At 42.1% G+C, this 27,416-nt stretch overlaps 1 protein-coding gene across 1 annotated transcript; it reads left to right on the forward strand.

The window, feature by feature from the left end:
* The first annotated feature begins 222 nt into the window (after positions 1 to 222).
* PON3 (paraoxonase 3) lies at positions 223 to 27,416 on the forward strand. The gene is given in 9 exon segments (NM_001082078.2): positions 223 to 298; positions 1,654 to 1,724; positions 11,596 to 11,651; positions 16,274 to 16,439; positions 19,409 to 19,535; positions 22,968 to 23,168; positions 24,489 to 24,570; positions 24,829 to 24,957; positions 27,248 to 27,416. Coding segments are annotated over 9 exon segments (1,065 nt in total). The 5' UTR covers positions 223 to 224; the 3' UTR covers positions 27,407 to 27,416.

The following is a 27,416-nucleotide window of genomic DNA, read 5'->3' on the forward strand; positions in this document are numbered from 1 at the left end:
GTCCAGGTGCGCTCAGACGCGGGTGCGTCCAAGAGGCCGCGAACCCGGGCGGCGGGAGAGGGCGGAGAGCTGGCCGCCCGGCCGCGGCTTCCGGGAGCGCCTCCCGGAGAGCGCCTTCCCAGGAGAGGAGGCGCCCGCGGGCGGGCCGAGGGCGGTGCCGGAGCTGCGGGCCGCTCCCTCCGAGCGCCTCGAGCCGGCCCGTCGCCACCTGGCTCGCCGGGACCATGGCGAAGCTCCTGCTGCTGACCCTGCTGGGGGCCAGCCTCGCCTTCGTCGGGGAGAGGTTGCTGGCGTTTAGGTGAGTTGGCATCTTGGTGGGGCACCCTCGGCTCTCTCTCCTCCTCCAGGATAGGGCGAGCAGCTTGCGCACCTCACTCCTGTGCCCCAGCCTGCAGACTCTCCCCTGGGAACTCCTGCTGTGACAGGAGCTGCCCGCCTGCTTTCCGAAAGAGCGGGGCGGGGATGCCCACGTCTGCTCTGCGGGGGTCGTGCGCCCCTGTCCACGTTGCTCTCACATCTTGACGTGTTGCTTGTGGACAGACGAAGTCCGTGCGAAGCGCTGGACTTGGGAGCTGGGGCCAGGATATCAGGGGGCTGTTCGTGACCGCCTCCGACTTTCCCCGGGGCCCGTGTAGACGCGCGGGTTAGAACCCGCTGCAGATCCGGGGAGCTGGCCGGGGAGCGGGGTGATGAGCAGGAACCTGCAGGTGAGGATGGGAACTGGAGTGGAAGATCGGGGGGGGGTGATAACCATGGGGAATGTGTTAGGAAGGCACCGCCCTCTGGAATGGGGAACCGTGAGGTGGTGCCGGCGTCCTGGGCTCCAGCGCCTGTGCGCGCTGCCATTCCTCGCTGGGTTCCTGTCTTGGTGTCAAAGCCGGTTCCTTGGAGGGGTCCAAAGCCTTCTGTGAACACTTCCTGCATCAGCTTCCAAGTGCTTTTGTTACATTCGCTCCGAGGGCAACTGAGGGAGGCAATCATAAAATAACATCAATAAAGTGGACCTAAGGACCTTTAATAACTGGCTGTAAAAGTCTCAGTGCGGAGTTCCTGAAGATAGCGTAAGAGAAATTTAAAATTATCCTTGATACTTAGAAGAATGTTTCACTGCAGAAACCAGAATAATGTGTTGAACAATGATTTGGCCAATTGTGGTCAGTTTTATGAATTTACATTTTTGCAAAGGAACTTAGCCTACGATTTAAAAAATAATAATGTTGAAGCAAAAGCTATGGAGTTAAGCTATTAGGAGACTCTACTGAGTTTTGGGAAGGCAGTTTGGGTAAGAGAGTCAGATTCAAAACCATAGATTAATGGAGCAAGTGCAACTTTATAATAGATAAAACTTTAGAAAATTAGATGATATTCTGTGCATTTAAATTAATATTATTCAGTTACTCATGCTTTTAAAAATGTAGTATTTTTCCTGTGTAATCCTGTTGTAGTTTTTCAGTAATCACAGTGAAATTACTCAACACAGGCACACTGCCCACATATCACCACATTATGTAAGTTAATATAAGTAAAACAAGATGTCTGTTAATTACAGATAAAAAGAGTTAGCCAATAGGAAGGTGATTAAAGGTCACAGTTACTTAGACATGGATTTGGGGGCTGTGCCTTCACCTCTGTGTTTCTTTCTGTCTTCCACAGAAACAGCTTTGGTGCAGTTCAAGAACTGGAGCCAGTAGAACCCCAGAACTGTGTCCTTATTGAGGGACTCGGTATGTGCACAACAGTACCAAGAGGGGCCGACGCGACTCCTTGGTTACCCCCCACCTGACTGAGTGCTGCCAACTAATGTAATTCCGTTACGCCTTGGTCCTTTCTGGGGATTCTGCCCCATCTGCTTTACCCATGATGCCCCACACCAGGTCTCCAGGGGTCTCCTAAATGTCACAATCTGTCTTATTTTTGGCCCATTGCTTAACTGCCATATCTCATCATCTGAGGAATGTCTCTGACCACTCCTTGGCTGGTCCCACGAACCCCCCTTTTCCTTCCAGGATCTTTTCTTCTCTGTTCTGTTACCTCTCTAACTTGTTTTCCTTCTTCCTGTTTCTCTCCTATTTCTTGGTGACATTCCTGGCCTCAAGTGTTATTTCCTTCAAAATTTATCTGGCAGTACCAAGCTTACCTTAAGAAGCTCACAGGTAGGCACTTGGTACAATGGTTAAGACGCTGCTTGGATGGCAGGCGCTGTGGCTCACTAGGCTAATTCTCTGCTTGCGGCGCCGGCACACCGGGTTCTAGTCCCATTCAGGGTGCCGGAGTCTGTCCTAGTTGCTCCTCTTCCAGTCCAGCTCTCTGCTGTGGCCCGGGAGGGCAGTGGAGGATGGCCCAGGTGCTTGGGCCCTGCACCTGCATGGGAGACCAGGAGGAAGCACCTGGATCCTGGCTTTGGATTGGCACAGCGCTGGCTGTGGTGGCCACTTGGGGAGTGAACCAACGGAAAAAGGAAGACCTTTCTCTCTGTCTCTCTCTCTCACTAACTATGCCTGTCAAAAAAAACAAAAACAACAACAACAAAAAACAAACAAAAAAAAACCTGCTTGGAATGCCCTCCTCCCATACTGAGTGTCTGGGTTTGAATCCTAGCTGTTTCCAATTCCAGATTCCTGGCTTCCTGCTAATGCACATCCTGGGAGGCAGGAGGTGATGTCTCAAGTTCTTGGGTCCCTGCCACCCACGTGGGAGACCCAGATTGAGTCCGGGCTGCTGGTTTGAGCCTGACACAGCCCCGGCTGTTGCAGGCATTTGGTGGGCGAACCAGAAGATGTAAGCTTACTCTCTTTCTCGCTCCTTCTCGCTCTCACTCTCTGCCTTTCGAGTAGAAATAAACAGATAATAAAAAAGAAGCTCACGACCTAGCTTGATGTCTTTTGAAAAATTAATCTAAACAAGAACAGCCACATCCCTAACCTCTCAAACCACACAACTCCCTTTCCAGTGAGGTAAGTGGCTGCTCCAGCTCAGACCAACTCCCGCTGAGGTCAGCTTTACATTTCTCATTCCCTCTCCCACCACCCCCCACTCACAACCATGTCTCCTGCTAGGCTTCCCCTCTCTATGGTGCCCCTTTCTCAGGAGACTTGGGTCCAAGTCCAGGAATTATTTGCTTTCCAGTTGGCCCTCCTGTTCCCACACGAGACCTGTTGGCATCTGTCTCTCTGTGACTCCACCAAGGATTGATCTCACCTTCTCATTACCACCACTACTGTTTATTTGGGCTGCAAGCCTCCGGTCCTTCCTAACACTGCTATTAGGAGGAAAAAAAAAAAAAGACTAGACTGTGTCACTGCTCAAGAAACCTGTTCTTTCACATTCTCACCTCTGCATATGAAAACTGATTTCGCCCTCCCTGCTTATTGAAATCAGCTGCAAGTTATTTCTTTCCTCTACCTCTGCCAGCACACCTACAACTTGTTTACCTCCCAGCTGCTGTGTTCTGTCTTTCACTGTCAGACTGGGGAACGCCCTGTGGCCAAGAGCTGCGACCTATTGATCAGTATGTGAATGGAGAGTCTACTCGGCGTGCTTGAACTTGTATTTTATTTTTCTTGCTATACATACATATATATATATTATAAAAGCAGAAAAGGGGCATTTTTGTTTATTTTCTGCCTTTTTTGAAATCTTTTAAAAGTTTATTTATTTAATTTTTATTTATTTGGAAGGCAGAGAGAGAGGGCTATAGAGAGACAGACAGAAAATGATCTTCCATCCACTGGTTCGCTCCCCCAAATGCCCACGATATTTGGTGCTGACCCAAGCCACAGCCAGGATCCTGGAAACTCCATCTGATTCTCTCATTGGATGGCAGGGACCCAAGCTATTGAGCCACCATCACCTGCTGCCTCCAAAGGTGCACTAAACTAGTAGGAATAAGGAGTAGATCCAGGACATGCGATGTGTTATGTGGGCATCCAAAGCCATATCTTAACCACTGGGCCAAACACCTATTCCCTGAAATCTTAATTTCCAAAAATGAGTAACCTAGACCTTGTGTTCCCTAGGCCTAGAGGTGGTTTTTGCTGTCAGCAGAAAGCAGAAAGATCTGAGAACAACCCTTTTCCTGACTTTTGTTTCTAAAAGCCTTGGGAATGAGTATTTGGCATTACTGTTAAAGTGCTGATGGATATTCACATCCCACATCAAAGTGCCTGGGTTCAGTTCCCAGCTCCAGCTCTGACTCCAGCTTCCTGCCAGTGTCCACCATGTGTCCATGTGTGACATGGAAGTGGCAGAATTGTCAAAAGTAAAAGAACCACACTTGGTTTGGTAGTGAGTGGTTAATTCAGTGGTGACTAGAATAGACTGAAGGCCATATGGCATTCCAAAAATACTCTGCTTGGTTTTAAGACCCACCACCACCTAGACTCATTGTACAACCCTAACAGAAAGCCCTACTAATGAATAAGATTGGATTTCCCATTATCTTGGTGGGATGGGGGAGCAGACTTGACTTGGAAAGAAAGGAAACATGACATTCACACATTCATTTGTTGTTTTATAAGGTGCTGTGAATACGTAGGACATCTACTCATTTATCTCTGAAAAGATGTGAGCCTGCCAAATAATTTAGAGGGATAATTGGACTAGGTAATTGTTAAGAAATATTCTGACTCTCCAAGTGTGTATCAACTACATTTGAAAAGCCAAAACTAGTTATCCTAGGTCAGTGTTCTGATATCCAAATACTTTGAAGAGAATGACTTAAATACTTCAAAGCTGGCTAGGAACAGCAGAAAATATTCCCTACTACTTCTCATGTCTGTTGGCATATTTATACCTTATGTTTGGAGAATGAACCAAAAGGTAGAACAATCATGAGTCACTTGCCAATAGGACAGTGCTGATACCTGATAATAAAAGGCTGCTTCATCAAAGGCCTGGTGTCTCTGAGATTCCGTTGAGTTCTTTAAGTCATCTACGTTATCCTCACAGCTAAACTGTAAAGTGAAGTCTGCTCTCCATGCTCTGCAGGTTAGGAAATCAACACACAGAACACTTCAGATGCTTGCCCAATAGTCCAGAATCAGAGGATGATGGAGCTAGAACATGAACCAGCCTGGTTTTCTCTATGCCTTTGTACTGTGTTGTGTAAAACTGCCTTTCTTATCTGTCAGCAACACATTTTTATTACAGAAGCTCCAAGGAAGTATTGTAGCAGCCCAAAATAGAAAATCTGGGGTGCAAACAGCTGAAATATTACTAAATACAGGCTGACCAAAGGAATGCAGACTAGGCATATGAAAGCTGTTAATAAGACAGCATACACCAGACCCACGTATTCAACACATAGAGTCATTATGAAGCCACAGAGAGCCACTGAAGGATTTTAAGTGGACTGTAGAAGGCAGTACCAGAACCGGAGAAAAATGCTGACTTCTGTTTTCTTCAAGACCAGACTTCTAAGTTTAATTTTATTGATAGAAGAAATTCTTTTTGATTTTTTTTCTGGTTTTCTTCCCCAGAATTCTTTCTCAGAGGGAATACAGAAAACTGAAATATTTTTCCCTCTAAGAATCATATCTCATAAATCATTTGGTATTAAGTTCATTTTTTTCCAAGGCTTTGAAGGTCAAGGATAGTTTTTTTTTATGTTTACATAATAAATATATTTATATGGTTAAGAAAATGTGGACCACATATAAAAATGGGATATACATGAGTACACTCATTGATATTTAAGTGGGATCAGTATTTTTACAATTATGTTGCAGTATACAAGCAAAGCATAAGTATCACTGAGGCATAGTGATTTCATTTATTTGTGTCAAAGTGAGATGCATTCATATATGCCAATGCAGGACTTCAGGATAATATGGAAGCTCTACTTTAAATTTCTGATTAACTTCCATATTATATTCCACAGTGATTATTCCAATTTACTTTCCCTTCAACAGCATACCAGGGTTCCCCTTTTCTCTCCATCCTTGTCAACATTTGCTGCATTTTTGTCTTTTTAAAGTCTTCACTGTGATAACCATTTCAGTCACGGGGCAAAAGTCAGCTAGTTTCACTCAGTCATACTCGTCGATTTTTACTTTTGGGGACAAATACCATCAAAAAATCAATGCCCAGGCCAACAACGTTATTTTTATTTATGTTTTCTTCTAGTACTTCTACAGTTTCAGTTTTTAAATCTAACTCCTTGATCTATTTTTGAGTTAACTGTTGTATATAATGTGATATAAAGGTTTGCCTTTTTTTTTTTTAAAGATTTGTTTATTTACTTGAAAGGCAAAGTTACAGAGAGAGGGAGGTAGAGATCTTCGCGACTTTGGTTCACTCCCCAAATGTGTTGCAATGGGCAGGGCTGGTCAGGGCTGAAGCCAGAAGCTTCTTCTGGGTCTCCCACATGAGTTCAGGGGCTCAATCACTTGGGGCATCTTCCACCACTTTCCCAGGCACATTAGCAGAAAGCTGGACTAAACCAAAGCCCATATGGGATGCAGGCATCACACAAGTGGCTTTACCCACTGTGCCAGGTGGGCTTTACCCCACCTTTATTCTTTTATGTGTGAACATGCAGTTTATGTAGCACTATCTATGATGACATCTTTTCCCATTGTGCATGCTTGGTGCCTTTGGTGAAGAGCAATTGATCTGTAAGCATTTATTTCTGTGTTATCTATTCTATTCCTCTGGTCTGTAGTAGGGCCAATGCCATGTTGTTTTATTTACTATCATTTCATATTATTTTAAGATCAGGTAGTGTAATGTCTCTGGCTTTGTTCTTGCTCATGATTGCTTTAGCTTTTCAGAATCCTTTGTAGATGCATGTGAATTTTAAGGTAGTTTTATTTTCTACTTCTGTGAAAAATTCTGGAAATTTGATAGGGATTGCATTGAATCTACAAATTGCTTTGGGTGGTATAGACATTTTAACACTATTAATTAGTTCAATCAATGACATAAGATATATTTCCACTTATTTTTTTTATGTTTTTTTTTTTCTTAGTTTTCTGTGTACATATCTTATACCTCCTTGGTTAAATCTGTTCCTAATAGTTTTTGTTGTTGTTGTTTTTGCTGTTTTGTTTGCAGATAGTGCAAATGAGACTTTCTTAATTCACATTTCAGATAATTTTTATTAGTATTCTGAAATGCAACTGATTTTTTATGTTTATTTTATATGCTGAAACATTACTGAATTTATTATTTCTAACTTTATGTGGCTACTCTTGGATTCTAATCAAAGCTGCACTAGAAATATAAGTAGATTTATTAGAGTTTTTCTTGAACAGTGTTATCAAGTGTACAGCCTTTATATTTGATATCTGCCTACCTTCCCTTCATCTCTTCTCCTCTCTGAAGTTTCCTGTGTTCCAAGATGTACTTCCACCCCCTAATAGGTGCCATTTTTTTTAGCTGACTGTCATAAGCTTCTCTGTAAGATATGAAATTACAATGATAAAATTAATTGACAGTAATGTTTTGGTGTAATTCTTTCTCAGGGTACCTGCAGGGAATGGTTGAAGAAATGACTGAAGAATTAAGTTATCCCAAGCAGTAGTAGGGTTGGCAGTTTAAAAAGAAGTAGGCACCTATTCATAAAACTGATTTTAGACTTATAGTACTATTTCCCTGACAGTGTGCAAGCTAATGAGTGTGTGGGGAGAACTCATGGGAAGGCCTTGGGGATCTTACTCCCCTGGTGCCACTGTTGCTGAGACGCACTGGTCCCTCATGCAGGTGCCGTGTTGGTGAAGTTAACAAAGGATGGAAATACTGTGTAATAGGCTGGGGATTCTTTTTGACTTCTGTTCATAAAGCAGCAGTTCCCCTATGTTCTGGATGCAGCAAGTAAATACAGACAGGCACGACACCTCCGGAAAGCACTCACTTGTAGGCAAGTTTTTGATGCGATTATTCAAATGGTGTATGGAGGACAAAAGGAAGTGAAACAAACAGCAAAAGCCTCAGGATATTTTGTATAGATGTTCCTCAACTTACCATGGGGGTTATATCTTGATAAACTCTTCAGAAGTTGAAAATATCAAAAGCCAGAAGTCCATTGAGTACACCTAACGTGAACATGCAGGCTTAGGAACACAGTGCTGTAGAGCATGGGGAGTTTCCCCTACCAATTGCATGGCTGCTGGGGGCTGTGGTGTGGCCACTGCCCAGTGTCAGGAATGGAGATCATTGTGCATAACAGTACTTCTGGGGAAAGATCAAGATTCACAATTTGAAGAACAATTTCTACTGAATGCATATTGCTTTTGTTCTATCATCAAGTCAAAAAAATCACAACTGGAACCATAATATGTCAGGGAACATCAACATTCAATTATTAGCAGTTTAACCTCAAAACAAGATGAAGTTCAAAAAATCTAGAAGTGTTTATTTATTGAACCAATTACCTTTTATTGAGAGCTTCTACAATGAATAATTAAACCAGTCCTTGCTCCATGGTGGAGGTGGTTATCGGTGATCTTATTAGACCTGAACTGTTGCAAAACCAAGAGAGTTTGGAAAGGCTGAGTGACAGGCCCCCAAGTTCACTTGAAACAGCCTGTGCTTGGCCAAGTGGAGGTGAGGTTCATGTGGGAAAGATCTGAGAGTGGCAAAAAAGAGAAAACAACATGTGCTCTGGCTCACAAGTGATTGGTCCACTTATTTCAAACTCCTCTTACATGTTCTTTAGCACAGCTAGAATGCAGATTGGAGTGGTGAGGGGCACCAGAACTGAGACTAGATCCAAATTGGAGGGGTTTGGGTCCAGAACAAGGATCTTGGAATTTATACTGCCAGCCCTACTGGGCTCTAGAAGGTTTTAAGCCAGTGAATGAGAAAGTCTAGTTTGCAACCAAAATATATGACTTTCAGCAGCACGGACAATGGCTGTATAGGAGCAAAGATAATCTGTTGGAAATCCCCTGTAGAGTTTGAATGACTGTGATCAGCTGGGTATGAGGATTAAGGAAAAGGAAGACATCAAAAGCAACTCCAAGTTTCTGTTTTGGGTTTTTGGGGGATGGAAGTGTCTGTCATCTAGCAACACTGAAGAATAGAAAGTAGAGAAGATTGGAAGGAGAAATGCCCAGATTAGTTTGGCATCTATTAAATATGAGAAATGGAAAAATCAGATAGAAACGTCCAATATACTGGTGGATACAGAGGTCTAGAACTTGAGGCAATGAACTGGGCTTGATTTAGAGATTAGAGAGACAGAATCACGCAGTTGAAAGCCAAAGTCATGCAGTTGGAGTGAATCATGCAAAGAGAATGGATGCTCTGTCAACAGAAAGATACAAAGCACACAGAGCCTAGAGAAAATCCACAGTTAAGACAGAGGCTGGGAGAAGGTTAAGGTAAAAGGGAACCAAGAATGGGTGTGCAGAGAGGCAACAGAAACACCAAAAAGTAATCAACTTGTATTAGATGTGATTTTAAAATGCTTTATTCAGTGTTCTAGATTCTCCTAATGCCAACAACTATGTCACCCAATATGAAAATAGCAGTAAGTCTTTCAGGTTATCAAGGGACCATATATGAGGGTACCTCAAAAAGCTTGTGGAAAAACAGAATTAAAAGATGCTTATTTTGCTACAGTTTTTAAAATTCCATGTGTACTTTTTCATAAAATACATTTTCCCTGAGTGTTTCTTTTAAAGATTTATTTTATTTAGTTGAAAAAGCAGAGTTACAGTGGGGTCAAGGGACCCACGCACTTGGACCATCCTCTGCTGCTTTCCCAGGCACATTAGCAGGTAGCTGGATAGGAAGTGGAGCATCTGGGACTCTGACTGGCGCCCATATGGGATGCTGGAGCTGCAGGCTGGGGCTTTAACCCATTGTAACACAGTGCCTGCCCCATCCCCTGAGTGTTTTACAATGCCTCTAATATAGGTAAATCCTGATTAACTGAATGCTTAGGAAATGGAAAATTTTGTCTAATTTCATTTTCAGGTTGATGATTCAGGATCAGTCCCAACTTTCAGTAAAATAAATCTTTCTCTGTTCTCCAGTTTTTAGGGTCCATTGCTCACCATTCTATTGATTCAAATTTGCATTTTCTTTGGCTTTGTCCCATTCATTTTTTCCACAATCCCCTCTATCCTCTACCAAATGCCTTTTGAAGTCCTTCCAACCATTCTCCCAGGTAACCATTTTCCCATATGTTCCAATTACCATGGCTGTTCAACAAACCACCTCATAACTTGGTGTTTTGAAGCAATGACTATGTTGCTCATGAGTTTGCAATTTTGACAGAGCTTAGTAGAGACAGTTTACCCTGTTCCATTTATATTAGTGACTGTGACTCAGACACTGGATTCAACTGGCCTCTTCTGGCATCTCCATCCACCTTGTGAGAGCTCATCGTAGTCTGTCCTCTGCAGATTTAAGATCACCTAGTTTTTGATATCTTGACTCAGGGCTTCCAAGTTTCATGCCTTGAGAGAAAGATACATAAGCTGAGATGTAGACATAGACATAGACACAGACACAGATGTAGGTGTAGGTATAGGTGTAGATGCAGACATAGATATACACTTAGATGACTTAGATGTCATAGATGTAATAAGGGGGAAAGAGAGGGGAAAAAGGAGGGGGAGCGCATCTGTGGCTGTAATGTCTAGTCTGGGGTGTCACATGGTATTCATTCATCTCACTTTATTTGGCAAGGTAGTTACAAAGCTCCTTCCAGGTTCAAGGGGCAAGAACAGAGAACTTACTTCTTGATGTAACAGTGTGAACATCACATTTTGGGAAGCGCATGTGGCTGTGGTGTATACTTGTTCTGATGTCGTTGTAGAATAGTTTGCCACTCCAGACAATTACTGTCTTCAGTCTCAATTCTGCCTGCTTGCAGCCACATTTTATGTGGATCCATCTACTCACTAAAAGTCACACTAGCTCTTTTTTTCATTATGTTCTCAGGAAAAACTCACTTCTTCCATGTCTCTTTCCACAGAAAAGTACTCAAGACCAGCTTTCAGTGAGAAAGATATCTCACTAAACTTCTTAAAAATTCACTGACACCCAGAACTGGAGAACAGAGAAAGATTTATTTATTTTACTGAAAGTTGGGACTGATCCTGAATCATCAGCCTGAAAATGAAATTAGACAATAGATCCAAAAGTCTAGGATCTATTGCTTTTGCAGAGAATAATTACCCAGTAAGTTCCCAACAGAATTGTATAACAATAGGTTGTTAGGCCCCAATGACAAATTGGAAGAGCAGGAATACTTGGCATAGAGGACTATAAGAGACCTACAGAGTTAGAAGTTTCCCAGTTTTTTCACTCAATCCGTAGACCAGCCTTCTATGGGGAATAACACTAATATCTCCCAGGACATGTCCTGGAAATTGTATTTAAAGAATAAATCTAGGATATGAATTTATTTTCTCATCATTTGCCCTTTTCTCCTGGAAACGAGATTCTAAAAAAATAATTCAGTATTTGTGGTGACTGACTCAGCTTTTCTTATAGAATAGCATGCCTGTGGGATTTCAAGAGTTAATGTTTCCCAGGCAAAGGTTGAAAAAGTCAGTGTAGTGTCCAAAAGAAATTCAAACTTTGAATCAAGAGATTTATTTTTTAAGCCTTCATACATGCATCTTTCTGATTCTTTTGCAGAAAATGGCTCGGAAGATATTGATATACTTCCTAGTGGGCTGGCTTTTATCTCCAGTGTGAGTATTTTCTGTGACACTCTGCTGCTCATGTCAATAGCTGTATAGAAAGTACATTAGCTTTGCTGACTATCCCTGCCAGATGGACCCCAAAGCTCTTATCCCACCACTTGGGAGACCAGTCAACTACAAAAGGAAAACAGGACTCTAGAGGATTAATGAAAATGCCAGAGGTGATGCCCAGCTTTGACAGCCCCATGGGAGGCAGCTAGCTCCCTGCGGGCAGCTGCACACTCACTGGGGTCTAAATAAACGTGTATTGATTTCCATTTGATCCCTAGGATGAGCTCCACCTCTGTCCTGTGGTTGTGCATCCCGAACACTGCTGTCTTGGGCTGGTTCTCAGTACCTAGTACTCATCTTCTCACTAACCAGCATTCCTCTTCGCCAGACCGCCTGTGTCTGTAAATGTTAGTAAATCAAATGGCAAATTACTTGATTCAAAACCCTGCCACCTTCCATCTTGGGTTCCCTGCCATTCCTTCCATGCCTTTCAAAAACATTTTATTCCCAATACTACTCTGCAAGTTTCGAGGACTAAATTCCATTCACAAGTAATGTATATTTGTGAAATATTGAAGTTATTATGCACTTATTAAATCAGTTGCACTTTGGAACAGGGACTAAGATTTTCCTTATTAAAACGGATTTATCACATTTTCAATGTGAATTCTTAGCACTGGAATTACATGCCTAATATTGGCTAATGAAACACCACCAAAGAACATGAATTTTGTATTTGTCTATTTATTACTTTAAAATATATTTGAGAACATGAATTTTTGTATTTGTTTATCTATACTATAAAATATATTTGAGAGGCAAAGGCAGACAGAGACAGAGAGAGAGCTCTTATCTACTGCTTCATTTCTTAAATGCTTGCAATGTCTGGGCGAGGCTGAGTCAAAGCCAGGAGCAGTGAACTCAATCTGTGTCTCCTACATGGGCGGTAGGAACTCAGTTACTTGAGCTATCATCTCTGTCTCCCAGAATCTGCATTAGCAGGAAGCTAGAATCAGAGTCGGAGCCTGGACTCAAACCCAAGTACTCTTATATGGTACATGGGTGTCTTAACCAGTGTCCTTATCACTAGGCCTCCCTTGATGAATTTTTTAAAAAGACTTACTTATTTGAAAGGCAGAGTTACAGAGAAGCAGAGGCAGAGAGAGAGGTCCTCCATCTGCTGGTTCACTCCCCAAATGGCTGCAACAGCTGGAGCTGGGCCAATCCGAAGCCAGGAGCTCTCCTACTCAGAGGAGAGTCAGTATCAGTGGGAGAAAGGGTTTGAGAGATAATGTTGTTTATTAAAATTTACTCATTTGAGAGAGAAAGGGGAGAGAGAGAGAAAATAGTCTCATCCCATGTTTAACTCCCCAAATGCCCACAGTGATCAGAGCTGGGTGGGGCTGATGCCGGGAGACAGGACCCCATTCTGGGTATCCCACAAGGTGACAGGAACTCAGTTTCTTGAGCCATCACTGCTGCTTCCAGGGGTGCACATTAGCAGGAAGCCAGAATCATGAACTGGCGCATAGACTGAAACCCAGGCACTTTGATGAGACTTGAGCATCTGAACGGCTGTCTTACACCCAAGCTCAGCGCTTGCCTTGATGTTTGCTCGGTGAGTTGATTTTGAGCTTCCTTAGGAAGTAGTTGTAGAAGAAAACTGAAATCTTATGACTAAACTCTGCAAGGAAAGCGTATAGAGCAAGAAAGGGGAGCAGTGAATGAAGACAGAAAAAGGAAGAAATACAAGAGGCGGGAAGGGAAGCAAGACTTCTGCCTGGTAACTCTATTTTTGACCTTTTGATGAAAAAGAAGGGGCATGCTGTAAGACAGATGCCACAGAGGGACAGAGAAGGAAAGGTAGAGCATTGTAAGGTAGCATATTTTGGAGATCACTGATAAGATATTTGTAGGGTGTTCTGCAAAGTGGTAGGTGTGGAAGACTGATTTCAGGGAATTCAAGTTGAGGCAAATTAGGCAACAATATCAGGTGATGTTTCAGACTTTTTTTTTTTAAGATTTATTTATTTACTTGAAAGAGTTACACAGAGAGAGGAGAGGCAGAGAGAGAGAGAAAGGACTTCCATCTGATGGTTCAATCTCCAACTGGCCACAGTGGCTGGAGCTGTGCTGATCCAAAGCCAGGAGCCAGGAGCTTCTTCCGGGTCTCCCATGTGGGTGCAGGGGTCCAAGGACTTGGGCCATCTTCTACTGCTTTCCCAGGCCACAGCAGAGAGAGCTGGATCAGAAGTGGAGCAACCAGGTCTTGAACCAGCACCCATATGGGATGATGGGATGCTGGCGCTTCAGGCCAGGGCATTAACCCACTGCACCACAGCGCTGGCCCTCAAAAACATTTGACAGTGAAAGAAAGAAATAAATGTGTATCTGAAGAGGTAGTAATGTTAGATTTGTGTCAAGGAAGGAGAAACTTGAGTAATATTTAAAACCAAATAAGGAGCCATTGGTGAAAAATGAGTACTAAAATAAAAAAAAAAAGGGATGCCATTTCTAAACACAGGCCCTACAGAATATGGAATCAAGAAAAAAGGTGAAATAGTTAACCTAACAACAGAAGAAGGATACTTCATTTAAAAAAGAGGGAGAAAAGAAAAAAGGGTAAAACTGATGAATTATTGAGAGAGAAAGGAATGAATCAAGAAATTCATATGAAATAGAATGGTGTTTCAACGAAGTAGAGAAACGTCATGCATTCAGAATAAAAAGGAAGAAAGTGTGGACTTGGGAAAATAAGGACATAAATTTAGAATAGGTACTTGGAAAAATCCAGTAGATTGCCTATTCAGATGAACAAAGAGTTCCACAGAAAGTGTTGAATCTCCATTGGAACTTGGGATGATGATTTGCTAATGAAGTCTTTCAATCTGACAGTTGACTTGCCCTTTGTAAGAACTAGATCAGAGCAAAGAGAGCTGGTAGAGATTTTGATGATGGAGCAAAGGTATGGCTTCCTTGGAAGACTGTGAGTTAATGGAGGGTGACAGAGTTTGGTCTGGAAGCAAATGTTTGTGGCAGGGGACTTGTCTATATTTCCTCCAGCTGTGGTGACTTCTGGAGAATGGAAGAGGAACAGCACATCCTCTGACGGGCTTCAGGAGAGCCAGTGTGGTCTAGGGGAAAATGTGGTTTCCCCACACAATACCAGACAACGAGAATTGGACACAGAAAGTGTTCTGCGAAAAACTTGAAGATGTAGGTGGGGGAATTCAGGCAAGATTGACTCCTGCACGACAAAGTCAAGAACAGTATTTTATAAGTATGTGTAGCCGTGGGGTTTGGGCATATACAATCAAGAGTAGGGAGAGGGAGAGATGGAAAGAGAAGGTGGCTGGCGCCGTGGCTCACTAGGCTAATCCTCCGCCTTACGGCGCTGGCACACCGGGTTCTAGTCCCAGTCGGGGTGCTGGATTCTGTCCCGGTTGCCCCTCTTCCAGGCCAGCTCTCTGCTGTGGCCAGGGAGTGCAGTGGAGGATGGCCCAAGTCCTTGGGCCCTGCACCCCATGGGAGACCAGGAGAAGCACCTGGCTCCTGCCTTCGGATCAGCGCAGTGCACCCGCTGCAGCGCGCTGGCCGCAGCAGCCATTGGAGGGTGAACCAACGGCAAAGGAAGACCTTTCTCTCTGTCTCTCTCTCACTGTCTACTCTGCCTGTCAAAAAATTAAAAAAAAAAAAAAGAAAGAAAGAGAAGGTAAAGTCGGAAGGAGAGAATTTAAGTGGACTGTAAGTGAGATAAGCATACAGGAGAATTTATAGGGTTGTTGATATTGGCACAGATCAGAGTGATGGGGAAGGGACATGGGTAGCAGGTGGACTATTCTGTAACCAGTGCAGAATCAACAAGCCCCAAGTTTTGACATGGTGAGGTGGGATGCAACAAAAGCCTGATGCATTCAGGATGTTTATTTTGAGTTGATAATCACCCATTCCTGCTAGTAGAAAGGACCACTGGCCAAGTCACTACAATGAGGTTTCTGCAACATTTGGAGAAAACCATTCACGTTGGACCTTTCAGACAAACTTATAGGAACAAAATTGGTCAGAAGTAGTCAAATTCTATAAGACTGCACCCCTACTTTAAATCTTTGCTGATTCTACTATGTGCCACTACATAAAAAAAAATCAGTGTGGGGATTGGAGTAATGACAGTAAACTATACAACTTGTGTCGTTGCTTTGAGGAAGGATAGGTTATAGAATATCTGGAATAGAAAGAATCTTCCCAATCGCCCATTTTCACTTCCTCATTTGATGGAGGCAGAATGTGAGGCACAGGTAGGCCAAGGAACTCACACAAGGTAACACAGCATGGTCTCCTGTATTATGTTTTTTGACTTAATTCTTTGTAAATTAACAATTCTTCCTTATCTTGAATATTGTTCTTCCCATATTCATGGCCAATGCTTAGGTGATATTGGTAACCCCTGAGCTCAAATAACAGCAATGGAAAGAGTGAAAAACTTAGAAATCCAGATGAAATGTAGAACATTTTTGTTTAGCTTTGAGATTTTAGCTTCCATTTGATTGATACATTGTTTGATATGTGTGTGTGTGTGTGTGTGTGTGTGTGTGCGCTTATTTCCTCCTTATTTTGTAAAGGGATTAAAATATCCAGGCATGCCAAACTTTGCACCAGATGAGCCAGGAAAAATCTTCTTGATAGATATGAATGAGAAGAACCCAAGAGCACAAGAGCTGGAAATCAGCAATGGATTTGAAAAAGAATCATTCAATCCACATGGGATCAGCACTTTCATTGATAAAGGTAAGGGAGAATGTTGATTTACTGTAAATATGTATACAAGTTTGTAAAATTGTAAATGTGTATAGAAACATCTTAAAACATTGCATGAAACAAGGAAGACTAATATTTTTGGCCCAGTGTGGCTTCCTGCACTTCCTTCTATCCTCTTTTCTTCCTATTTGACTATCACAACCTGATTGAAATATGTTCTCAAAAATCTAATGTAAACTAAAGGCTTTAAAAAACAATTGAGTGACACTAAAAACTATATCATACAGAAAAAAAAAGAGATAAATTAGACTCACCAAAATGAGAAAATTTTGTGTCCCAAATGACACCCTAAGGAAATGAAGAAATTATGCAAAGAATGAGAGCTAATATTTGCAAAACAAATGGGATGAGAAACTTGTATCCACAAAATACAATTTTTACAACTCAATGCTAAAAAAGACAAATAATCCAACTTAAAAATGGACAAAGGATCTGAATAGACATTTCTCACAAAGAAGTACACAGATAAGCACATGAAAAGGTGTTCAACAACCTCAGTCATTAGGGAAAGCGGATTAACACTAGAATGAGGTATACCACTTCACACCCCCTAGGACTATAAAAATAATTTAAAAACAAAGAGACCTGAGTAGCAAATGTTAGCATGGATGTAGAGAAATTTGAACCATCCTCCTTTGCTTATGGAATTGCGAGATGATGCAGCCACTTTGAACAGCAGTTTGACTGTTCCTCAAAATGTTAATCACAGAGTTACCCAATGACCCAGAAGCTCTACTCCTTGGTATCTACCCAGGAGAACTAAAAATCCACACACAAACTTGTATACTCGTGGCAGCAAGATTCCTAATATTCAAAAGATGCCTGGCAATTGATGGCTGCAAAAATAAAATGTGCTATATTATACAATGGAACAACTTGGCAATAGAAAGGAACGACCTACTGGTGCATATACTGCAACACTGATGGACCTTCTAAATACTATGCTCAGTCCCTCACTAAGGGTGGCATGTTGCCTGACTGCATTTATGTGAATGTCCAAAATAGGCACATTCTTGTAGATAGAAGGCAGATTCATGGTTGGCAGAAACTAGGGAGACAGACAGCTAATGGGTATGTGACTTCTTTTGGGTGTGATGAAAATGAAACACAAGTAGATAATGATTGTTCTTGCACAATTCTGTAACTATATGAGGGAATCTTCAAAAAGTGTATGGCCAAGCATGGGATAATGTTAGAGAAGGGGTTAGTTTGGGGGAGGGCATAGTTATTTGTATTTGTTTTGCTTTTCCAGATGAGATCAATTCACACATTAACTCTCAGGCTTTCAGAAGTATATAATGAAAGACAGTTTATCTTATACGTTGGGCTCCTCCAGCAGAGGTGGGATGGAATGACAAGAGGAGAACAAAGTGTTCTCACCAAGTGCATCTAATGTGGTCCCCAGGTCCTGTGGGGCATTTAAAGGGGTAAAGTCAGGGCAGCACATGTGATTGTTCATGGTTTGTCCTGCAGGAGTCTTAGGCTGAAGGGCCCTTTCGGGGCTGAAATCTACCGATGTTCTGCTTGCCCAGCTCTGGCCGTGGGGCAAAGCTGAGCCAGGCCAGAAGAAAGATGCATCACGAAGAAGCAGCTGTTCTTAATTTGAATAAAGATGTCCAGTGTGATTCAAGGGTCCTAGGTCTAAACCTTGTATCTCAGGGCTTGTGCTTGCTCTATTACCTCCTTGGAAGCTATAGCAAGAAAAGAAATAGGGAAGACAAACCCGAAACAAGTCCTGCAGTGAGAAGATGGGGCCAGACCCTTTAACAACTGCAGAGTTCATCAGACCTAGAGCTCCTGTTCGTCTGAAAACAGGACTCTGAGAGGTTGCTACTCTCCATGCCGTTCACATTCCCATTTCCTTGTTTTCCTCTGCATTCGTACTTTCATCCCATGTCCTCTGGGTTCACTCCGTGTTTCATTTCAACCCCAAGCGGTTGATTCGTGTCACAAGTTCATTGTCCAGCTGGGAAAGGTTGCTTATTTTCAGGTATTTACACAGCCCTGACATTATTTGAACTTGTGTTGCAATGTAGACAGTTATACATCCAAAGTTCTCAGTCAAGTTTTGTTTGTTTGCACCCACTTCTGTTGGAGGGTCATCTGGAGAAACCACATGGGTATTTATGCAACATGTGTCTTCCTGTTAGAGAAAGTGTGCCCGTGAGGCTGAAGCCACCACTACAGAAACTTCTGTGCTGGCCTTTGCCTTGCGATGGTGGTGAAACTGCTGAGTCATTTCTCTACTGAGCTTCAGTTTCCTCAGTACATTGGGGATTCTGGCATTTTTCCAACCTAACAGCGGGACAGTGAGGCTGAAATACGACATGTGTAAAGAAAACCTTTGGAAGTGGCCAAGTTTGAAAACTGGTCTGTTACCGGAGAAGCGCAAAGGGTTTTTGTCTTTGTGCAAGAAAGAATTTAGGTGTGAGACAGAGTAGTGGAAAGCAAAATATCAAGGGTTATTAGGGTAGGGACTTCCGTAAGAAGGGATGGGCACCTCTCCAGACAGAACCAGAGAGAGTGCGCGGTGCACATTTAGGCAGGGGTTTTCAAGGGGATGGGTCTTGCCTTCTTGCCTTTTCCCTCTCCCTCTCCTTCTTCTCCTCCAGAACAAAGGACTTCTTGGGTATAAATACAAAAAATTCTTTCTGAGTTTTTCCCCCTGAAGTTGTCAGACAGGGGAAGCCTGGCTGGCATTAGAGGAAGGATGTTTATCAGGCCAGGTAGAAGGGGCAGGACCTCCTGGAAGGTCATCAGGGTCTGGGCAGGACTTTGAAGTGCAGATACTGGGCTTCTGGAGCTTCCACAGTGGGTGCCGGTCTTCAGGCCTTTCTCACAGACACGCAGGCTCAGTTTCTGACTTCCTACCTAACAGGTCTAATAATGATTGCAATAGAAGTGAACTTCTTTGAATGTATGCTTTTTCCCCCACATAGACCAAACTGTGTATCTTTATGTTGTGAATCATCCCCACATGAAGTCTACTGTGGAGATATTTAAATTTGAGGAACAACAACGCTCTCTTGTACACCTGAAAACTATAAAACATGAACTTCTCAAGAGGTATGGAATTAAAGTATTGCATAATTCTATTTACTTTGCACCTCCGCTGAGTGTTGTTATCCCTGGTTCAGCAGGTTTCTTAAACTTTTGTTTTGAAACTTTTTTTTCCCTAAATCTCTCCAGAGATCCCCATGGCGGCACTGCCCAGCACCTCACTGGAAATTGCTGTGGTCAGTATTGGATATCCCTATATTTTCTGGTGTTTTGAAAGCATTTTAATCCTATAAAGGTGCTCAATTAGAGCCCCAGCTCTTTACCACAGGAACACAACACCTACTGTAGGGCTCTCTTCGAATACCTACATACTTTCCTAGCTGTCCTGGTAGGTTGTACTCCATGAGCCTCATCCACCGGGTAATAAAACTAGAGATGAGCCATTTCTTTGTTCAATCCGGGCTTTAGAGTAGAGTTTGATAAAAGCTCATGGGCACTTATAAAAACCTGCACTTACGAAGCATCAACACTGTGCCAAGCACTGTGCCAAAATACTTAATTCAGTTCTCACATTAGCCTCTAGTAGTAGGCATGAGTAAACTGAGCCTTAAAGCTTAGCTCTTGATCACAATGAGGAACATCCATCTTTTTGCTTTCCAAAATAATAATAATAATAATAATAATAATAACCGCGGATAAGCTGCCTGTTTCAACTCTGTAGCCAACAAGGAAGAGTTTACATTTTTATAACGGGTTCAGCACCAGAAGACTCATTCCAAAACCATAGAAGTTGACTCTTCCACAGGATAGATGAATAAGAAGATGGAAGAAGGTTTATTTGCTCTCCATTGCTTTCCCTATCAACATCACATAGGAATTTCTCCCCACAAAATTTGGGGGCACCAGAAATGGAGGGTGGAGGGCAGAAGATGTAAAAGAAGTTGAAGTTACTGAACTTCTTCCATAATACATTGTGTTCTGTTCTGAGGCCACATTGGAGGCCAGAAGGTTCATGAAGTTACTGGGAAACTGTAGACAAAATTGATCTGTACCTCAATTTCCCTCAGCAAATCAGAGATTCTCTCATTGGTCTCACTTAACTGGTAGATGGTGAGGATCATATGTGAACAGGTGTGACCTCACAGGAAGAGTTCCCAGAAAGCACAATGGGGGGGGAAATCCTGTTCTGTAACTCCCTGTTAGGGAATACAGTTCCCGAGAATGGAAGTAGGAAACCAGCCAGCCTGCGGGACGGAAGAGAGCGTGTTATGAGTGAAAGCATGCATGCCCCAAAAGTTATGTTGAAATCCCAGTGTCTCAGAATGTAATCTTATTTGGAAATTGGGTCAATGTATATGTAATTAGTTAAGATGAAGTCATATTGGAGTAGGGTGTGACCTTAATACAGTATGTCTAGGGTCTACCTAAGAAGACAAGCAGACACAAGGGGCATTGACATGTGAAGATGAAGACTGACATTGGAGTGATGCATCTACAAGCCAAGGAATGTCTTGTAGTATCCTTGAAGTTCCTCCCAGAGAAACATCAGAGGGAGCCTGGCCTTGCCAACAGCTTTGTTTCTAACTCCTAGCCTCCAGAACTGTGAGGCAGTGCATTCCTATTGTTCTAAGCCATGCTATTTACTGTAGTTTGTTATGGTAGCACTAGGAGACTCACACAGGGAGAGAGGTGTAGCAAATGCATCACTGCTAAGTGCAACTGGCTGCTTGAAACCATGAGATTATTCTCCAGTAAGCAGCGTAAGACTCATCTCAGGACACTGCGGCCAAGATGAGAAAGTAAAGAGTTTGTCCATCAGCCCCAGCTTCCATCAGTCAAAGATGAGCCTCCAGGGGCATTAACTCCCCCACATTCCTGGTCATGCTTGAGCAAGTCTGCTGGTTTCCTATGCTTTTATGTCAGCATGGAAGTTAGGAAGTGGGAAGCCAGAGATCTGCGCCAGGCATGAGGAGAGGCACTGTTAGTTTGCATCTGCAGGAAGTCTGTTGGACTCCATGCAGAACTGGTCCAAGTAGAGGCAGTTGGAACAAGGCAGGCAACACAGTGAGAATGAAAAACTTCAGAGCTGCCCTGGTACACGCACTGATGAAATAATTACAAGGGGGCAGAAGAGAGACAGAAACAAATAGGGGTAAATTTAACATAACTTATAATGTTGAGAAATCCTTTTTGGAGGAAGGAACACTTAAGCTAAGACACAAAAGACCAGTGACCCCGGCAAGGATACATCAAAATAGGAAAATATTTCCTGTTTCATCCAAATTTGCCTTTCTTAAAAGCTAAAAAGTGTAAAATCATTTTCTACATTTTTTCAAGTTACTGTTTTTCTTTTTTTTTCTTTCTGAAAACTGAAAAGGGCTTTATTGGTGTTTTACTGGTAATAAAAGTAAGACTTTTCCACTTAGAAATTCTTAATGGCATTGAAGAACAAAAGAAACAATATTGAGGCCAGTGCTGTGGCATAGGGGGTAAAGCCACCGCCTGCAGTGCTGGCATCCCATATGGGCACCGGTTCAAGACTCGGCCGCTCCACTTCCGATCCATCTTCCTGCTAATGTACCTAGGAAAGCAGAAGAAGGCCCGAATGCTTGGGCCCCTGCGGCCATGGGAGAGCTGGAAGAATCTCCTGGCTCCTGATCTACCCAGCCCTGATCGTTGCGCCATTTGGGGAGTGAACCAGCAGATGGCGGATCTCTCTCTGTCTCTCTCTCTCTCCCCCAACTCTATCTTTCAAAATAAATAAATCTTTTTTTTTAAAGAATGCTATAAAAAAATCGTCCATAATCCCATACACTCAGACAAAATAGAAAGGTCAGCATGGTCTGAGTTATGTTGTAACACAAAGCAAAACCCTAACACCTTAGTGATTGAAAAGCACAAAGTTCTATTTTGTTTTGTTTTCTCACTCTTGCTAACACATCTAATGTAGGCACTTAGTTTCATGTCCTCATTTAGGACCTTAGGAGAATACCCTTTTCTTTTTCAGGAAAATTTCTCATTACATCTGGAAATCTTAGAGAAATGTGGTAAATCCCTCATTGGCTATTAAAGTCTTCCATGTGGAAGCCACATACATTATTTACTTCATTGATAAGCAAGTCACTTGACTGTGCCTAACTTCAAGGGGATGAAGAAGTTGAATTTATAGAGAAGGAGAACCATAACTATCCATGAATTACATTATAACTTTCACATATAACCACTACTAACATTCACAAGTCAACAGAGTGTGAAGTTGGGAGATTCTTTTGTAAATTTTACTGGTTTTATGGAAGAGGAAGTTGAAAAACTAACAAATGGCTAAAGGGAAATCCACCAGGGAAATGCAAGATCATGTGCTTTATATGGAATTTTTGCCTCCATACTGATTTTTGTATGCTTCTCAAATGGACAGATCTATACAGATTAGTGATATGGGCAGTGATCCTAGTATTTAAATATCCCATGGTTTCTCTCTCTTTCTCTTTCTCATTTTAGTGTGAATAACATTGTGGTTCTTGGACCGGAACAGTTCTACGCCACCAGAGACCACTATTTTACCAACTATGTCTTAGCACTTCTTGAGATGTTTTTGGATCTTCACTGGACTTCCGTTCTTTTCTACAGCCCCAAAGAGGTCAAAGTGGTGGCCAAAGGATTCAGTTCTGCCAATGGGATCACAGTCTCACTAGATAAGAAGTATGCTCTTTTACAGTGGTTCTGCTCAGTGGTGGTGGGTGGTTACGTCCTTAGGCTTACATAAGCAGTCTATGAGTAGAGGATCAGATGTGGCCACACAGCAAACGTGTGATCTGAAGCAAACCACGTGTTCTCATGTGTCTCAGCTACCACCCTGCCCCACCACCACCACAGTAAAAGGAGAGATTTGACTCAAAAAATAGATGAAGTTCTCATTTATAATTCTTATGTCACTCTAAAGAACACTTTCTTAGCACATGAAAAGGAGGATAAGTGTCCAAAGCCTCTGCCTCTTATGAGGCTAGAGCTGTTGGTTCACTTACACTAAGGTCAGTGCCCAAATCTCTTTTTGCAGAGGGAGTCTACTTTAGATTGGGTTTTTGTGATTGTACAAGTTCAGTCAACAAGGAAACAGAAGTACCGTGGAGTTTAGTGAGAAAACACTCTTACTAAATGTTCAGAATTGAAGGTTTTTTTTTTTTAAGAGAACTGCCATAAATAGTGACATGTAAATTTGAGATAATGCACATAGATGATACTTGTGGAACATAACTCTAAATGTTCTTCCTCTTTTAAAAAATGATTGTGACAGAGATTCCTGGTAATCTAATACTTCGTCTCTATCACTAGTTTTTGGAAGTATATACTATTTTGGTCTTTTAAGTGATCTACTTACCTCCTTTTATTTAAAGAAAGAAATTGTGGGGAGCGAATGCTGTAGCTCAGTGGGTTAAGACCCTGTCCTACAGTGCTGGTATCCCATATGGATACCCGTTCAAGTCCCAGCTGCTCCACTTCCAATCTAGCTCCCTGCTAATGCACCTGAGAGGGTAACAGAGGTTGGCCCGGGTGCTTGGGTCCTAGCTTCCATGTTGGAGGCCTGGAGGAAGCTCCTGGCTACTGGCTTTGGCCTGGCCCAGCCCTGGTCATTTTGTTCATTTGGGGAATGAACCAGCAAATGGAAGATCTCTTTCTCTCTCTGTCTTTCCTTCTCTCTGTAACTGCCTTTCAAAGAAATAAAATAAACTTTTAAAAAAAAAGAAAAAAAAATTATGATTCCTAGGTAATGAGATAAAGCCTGTATCTCACCTAGAAAAACAATTTTATTACTTTATAGTTATATTTCATATTCAAACCTACTTAAAGCACTCTCCAAGCACATTAAAAAGTACTACTCCATTATCTCCTTATATTGTGCTTTAGAAGGCATTGCTGTGGTGTATTGAACTAGTATGAATTTTTATACCCCTTCTCCAAAGTAAAAGTCGGTATCACATTTTACTACTAACTGCTTAAATGGACATGTTATTTACTTCAAAGGTATGTCTATGTTGCTGATGCCACAGCTAAGAATGTGCATGTAATGGAAAAACATGACAACTGGGATTTAACTGAACTGAAGGTAGGAGCACCTGGCTTGCGTACATGACATGGCCTCTGACATTTGTCCTACTCTTGACCTGAGAATGTGCTCCTTGGGCAAAGAAAACGTGACTGTTTAAGAGAAATTCTGGTAAAACTGTGCTGTGCTTTAAAAATACTGTAGCCTATACCCCTAAAAATACAATTTTGTGTACAAGGCTATGCTGGTGGGAGGTGGTAGAGGCGGATGGGGAAGAACGTTGGGACAATGTCTTCACTACTTCCTCTTTGTTGGAAGGTAATACACTTGGACACCTTAGTGGATAATTTGTCTGTTGATCCTGCCACGGGAGATATCTTGGCAGGATGCCATCCTAATGGCATGAAGCTTCTGAACTATAACCCTGAGGATCCTCCAGGATCAGAAGTAAGTTTCTGTCTTTCCCTGATCTCACAAAACTGCAAGAACAATTTGTTGAGTTGACTTGGGAATATTTGATTGGGTCACATTTAATGTTGCAGAACTAAATAATTCTGTGTATGAAAATCGTAGAGATTCTGATGGACAGGGAGTTAGATATGGTTAGATATGGCTCACATGGTTAGATACGGCTAATGCTTTCAGGCCACAGGGTGCCAGTTTGACATCAGTGGGAAACAGTATGTCCTGTCTTTGCTAGGGATAAAACTACCACTGGGAGTAATGCGAACTCATGAGCTTGATCGTTCATATTGACTTGATTGCCATATTGTGTCTCCAACCAGGATGTAGGCTGTTAACAAGTCCTACAGTTAGGCAAGGATGGAGTCCTGTATGGATTTTTTTTTTTTTTGTGCACTATGCAACATGAAGTTCTAAGAAAAAGAGTTTAAATGACTGTAGCTTCAAACAAAACGAGTGTTTTGTTTTGCATGTGGGTTCTAATAGATATGATAGTGTTGACAAATGTCTCACTTTAAAAATTTTATTAGTGTTATTTAATTATCCCTCCTAAAACAGTCACATAAACCATTGAATTTTCTATGGCACTAAAAACAATAGCACAAAGCATTATATTTTCTGTGATAACTGGATTTAAGAATCAAAGATCTCTAGTGAATTTAGCTAAAGGTATAAATCCTCGGCGCATATTGGTATCTTTTCCTGTTCCCTTCCCTCAGAGGCAGGATCACTGTTCACTCCAGAATTAGGAAGGAGCCCCTGCTGGATCTTACCGCCTTCTCACAGGAACAATGATAGAGCACCTAGAAAGTACCAGACATTGCTCTCATGCTTAGGATATATTAGAAAATAAAACATGCCATGATCCTTGCTCTTGGTGGGGAGCAGACAATGAACAATAAGCAAAATAAATGAACAAACAACTTGTATGGTGGGTTTGAGGATGCTAAGTTCTTTGGGGAAAACAGTATAGTCAAGGGAACCAGGACTGCTGTGAGCAGGGAGAGGACAGGGCCTGTGATTAGGTGCAGAGATCATACAGGTACAGTTTGACAACAAAGATAGCATTTCACTACCAGTTTGGGCAGTTGGAAAACTGATATCCAAATCCTAGCCTGGTAATTGGCCCAGTGGGTAAATTAGAAAATAAAGTCATTTCTGCTGAAGAATATTACTGTTTTTTAGTTTAAAAAAGTAAGACTTTCTTTTTAATTAACGTATTAGTCATAGCTTCTTAAAAAGAACACCAAAAATAAAAAAAAATTTCAGCCTGAGCCCGCAATCTGAAGAATGGTTATCATACTCTAAAAAGCTAAGCTGGCTCCAGATAGGTACTTCTCCTGGAAGAGAGGGAGAGAACTTACCAAGGCCCAAACACAATATCTGCTTTATGGGAAGACAATATTATCCTTAGGTGATTTGAAAATTGTTTAGAATCATTTTTAATATTATTATGAAAATAATCCTTGCTTATTTGAGATAAGACTCCTCTCTTCATAATACTAACATCCTTGCATGAGCTCCAAGCTTGAGTATTTTTGTTTAGCAAACCTGAGATGAAATTGTAGGATCTTTCTTAAGATGAAAAAAAAGAAGAAGCAAAACTCAATTCTGATAAAAGATGTCAATATAAACTCTGATTGTTTTCCTTTAATTCCTATTAAGTTCAATTTGAATACACTTCATCCCAGTTATGTAGAAACATGATTGTTTAAAATTCAGCCGACTAGCGAAGTTGAGTGTGCTAATCCCAGGGCTCAGTCACAGCCAGGGCAGGGATGTGTGGATTCTCAGAGAAGTATGCATTCTTTATGCTTCCTAACCACTGTGCAGTGCTGGGAGGGCTCCAGCTGTGACAACCACCATCCTGATGGTTTCTAAGCTGGGTTGACTTGCTACTCAAGTGTACTATGATCATTTTATTTTTCTGTGTTTCCTTACCTTACCACAAAAGCAGGCTCACTATTCACTCAAGAATTGGATAAGAGCACCCACTTAATCGTCCCTTCGTCTATAGGGAGTGCCTGAACTATCAAAATTATGTAAGCTACCAATTGAGGACTTTGGCAATGTCAGATAATCAGTTCACCTAGTGCCTAGATACCATCAGGGTGTTAGTATTTACATCAGAAGGAAAGGAGTTATTGAGCATACATAGATTTTAGCTTGCTGATTTCTGAAAAATTATACTGGTGTCAGAATGTTTGGGAAGGAAGCCATCACTGGACAGTGACTTGCCCATACAGTGTCCTAACGAGTGATCTTCTCCTGACAGGTACTTCGTATCCAGAATGTTTTGTCTGAGAAGCCCAGGGTGAGCACCGTGTACACCAATGACGGCTCTGTGCTTCAGGGCTCCACCGTGGCTTCTGTGTACCAAGGGAAGATTCTCATAGGCACTATATTTCACAAAACTCTGTATTGTGTGCTCTAGTCTCCAGCTC

The sequence above is a fragment of the Oryctolagus cuniculus genome, chromosome 16 (assembly GCF_051225735.1).
Source record: "Oryctolagus cuniculus isolate XC-2025 breed Fujian yellow rabbit chromosome 16, ASM5122573v1, whole genome shotgun sequence".
NCBI lineage: Eukaryota > Metazoa > Chordata > Mammalia > Lagomorpha > Leporidae > Oryctolagus > Oryctolagus cuniculus.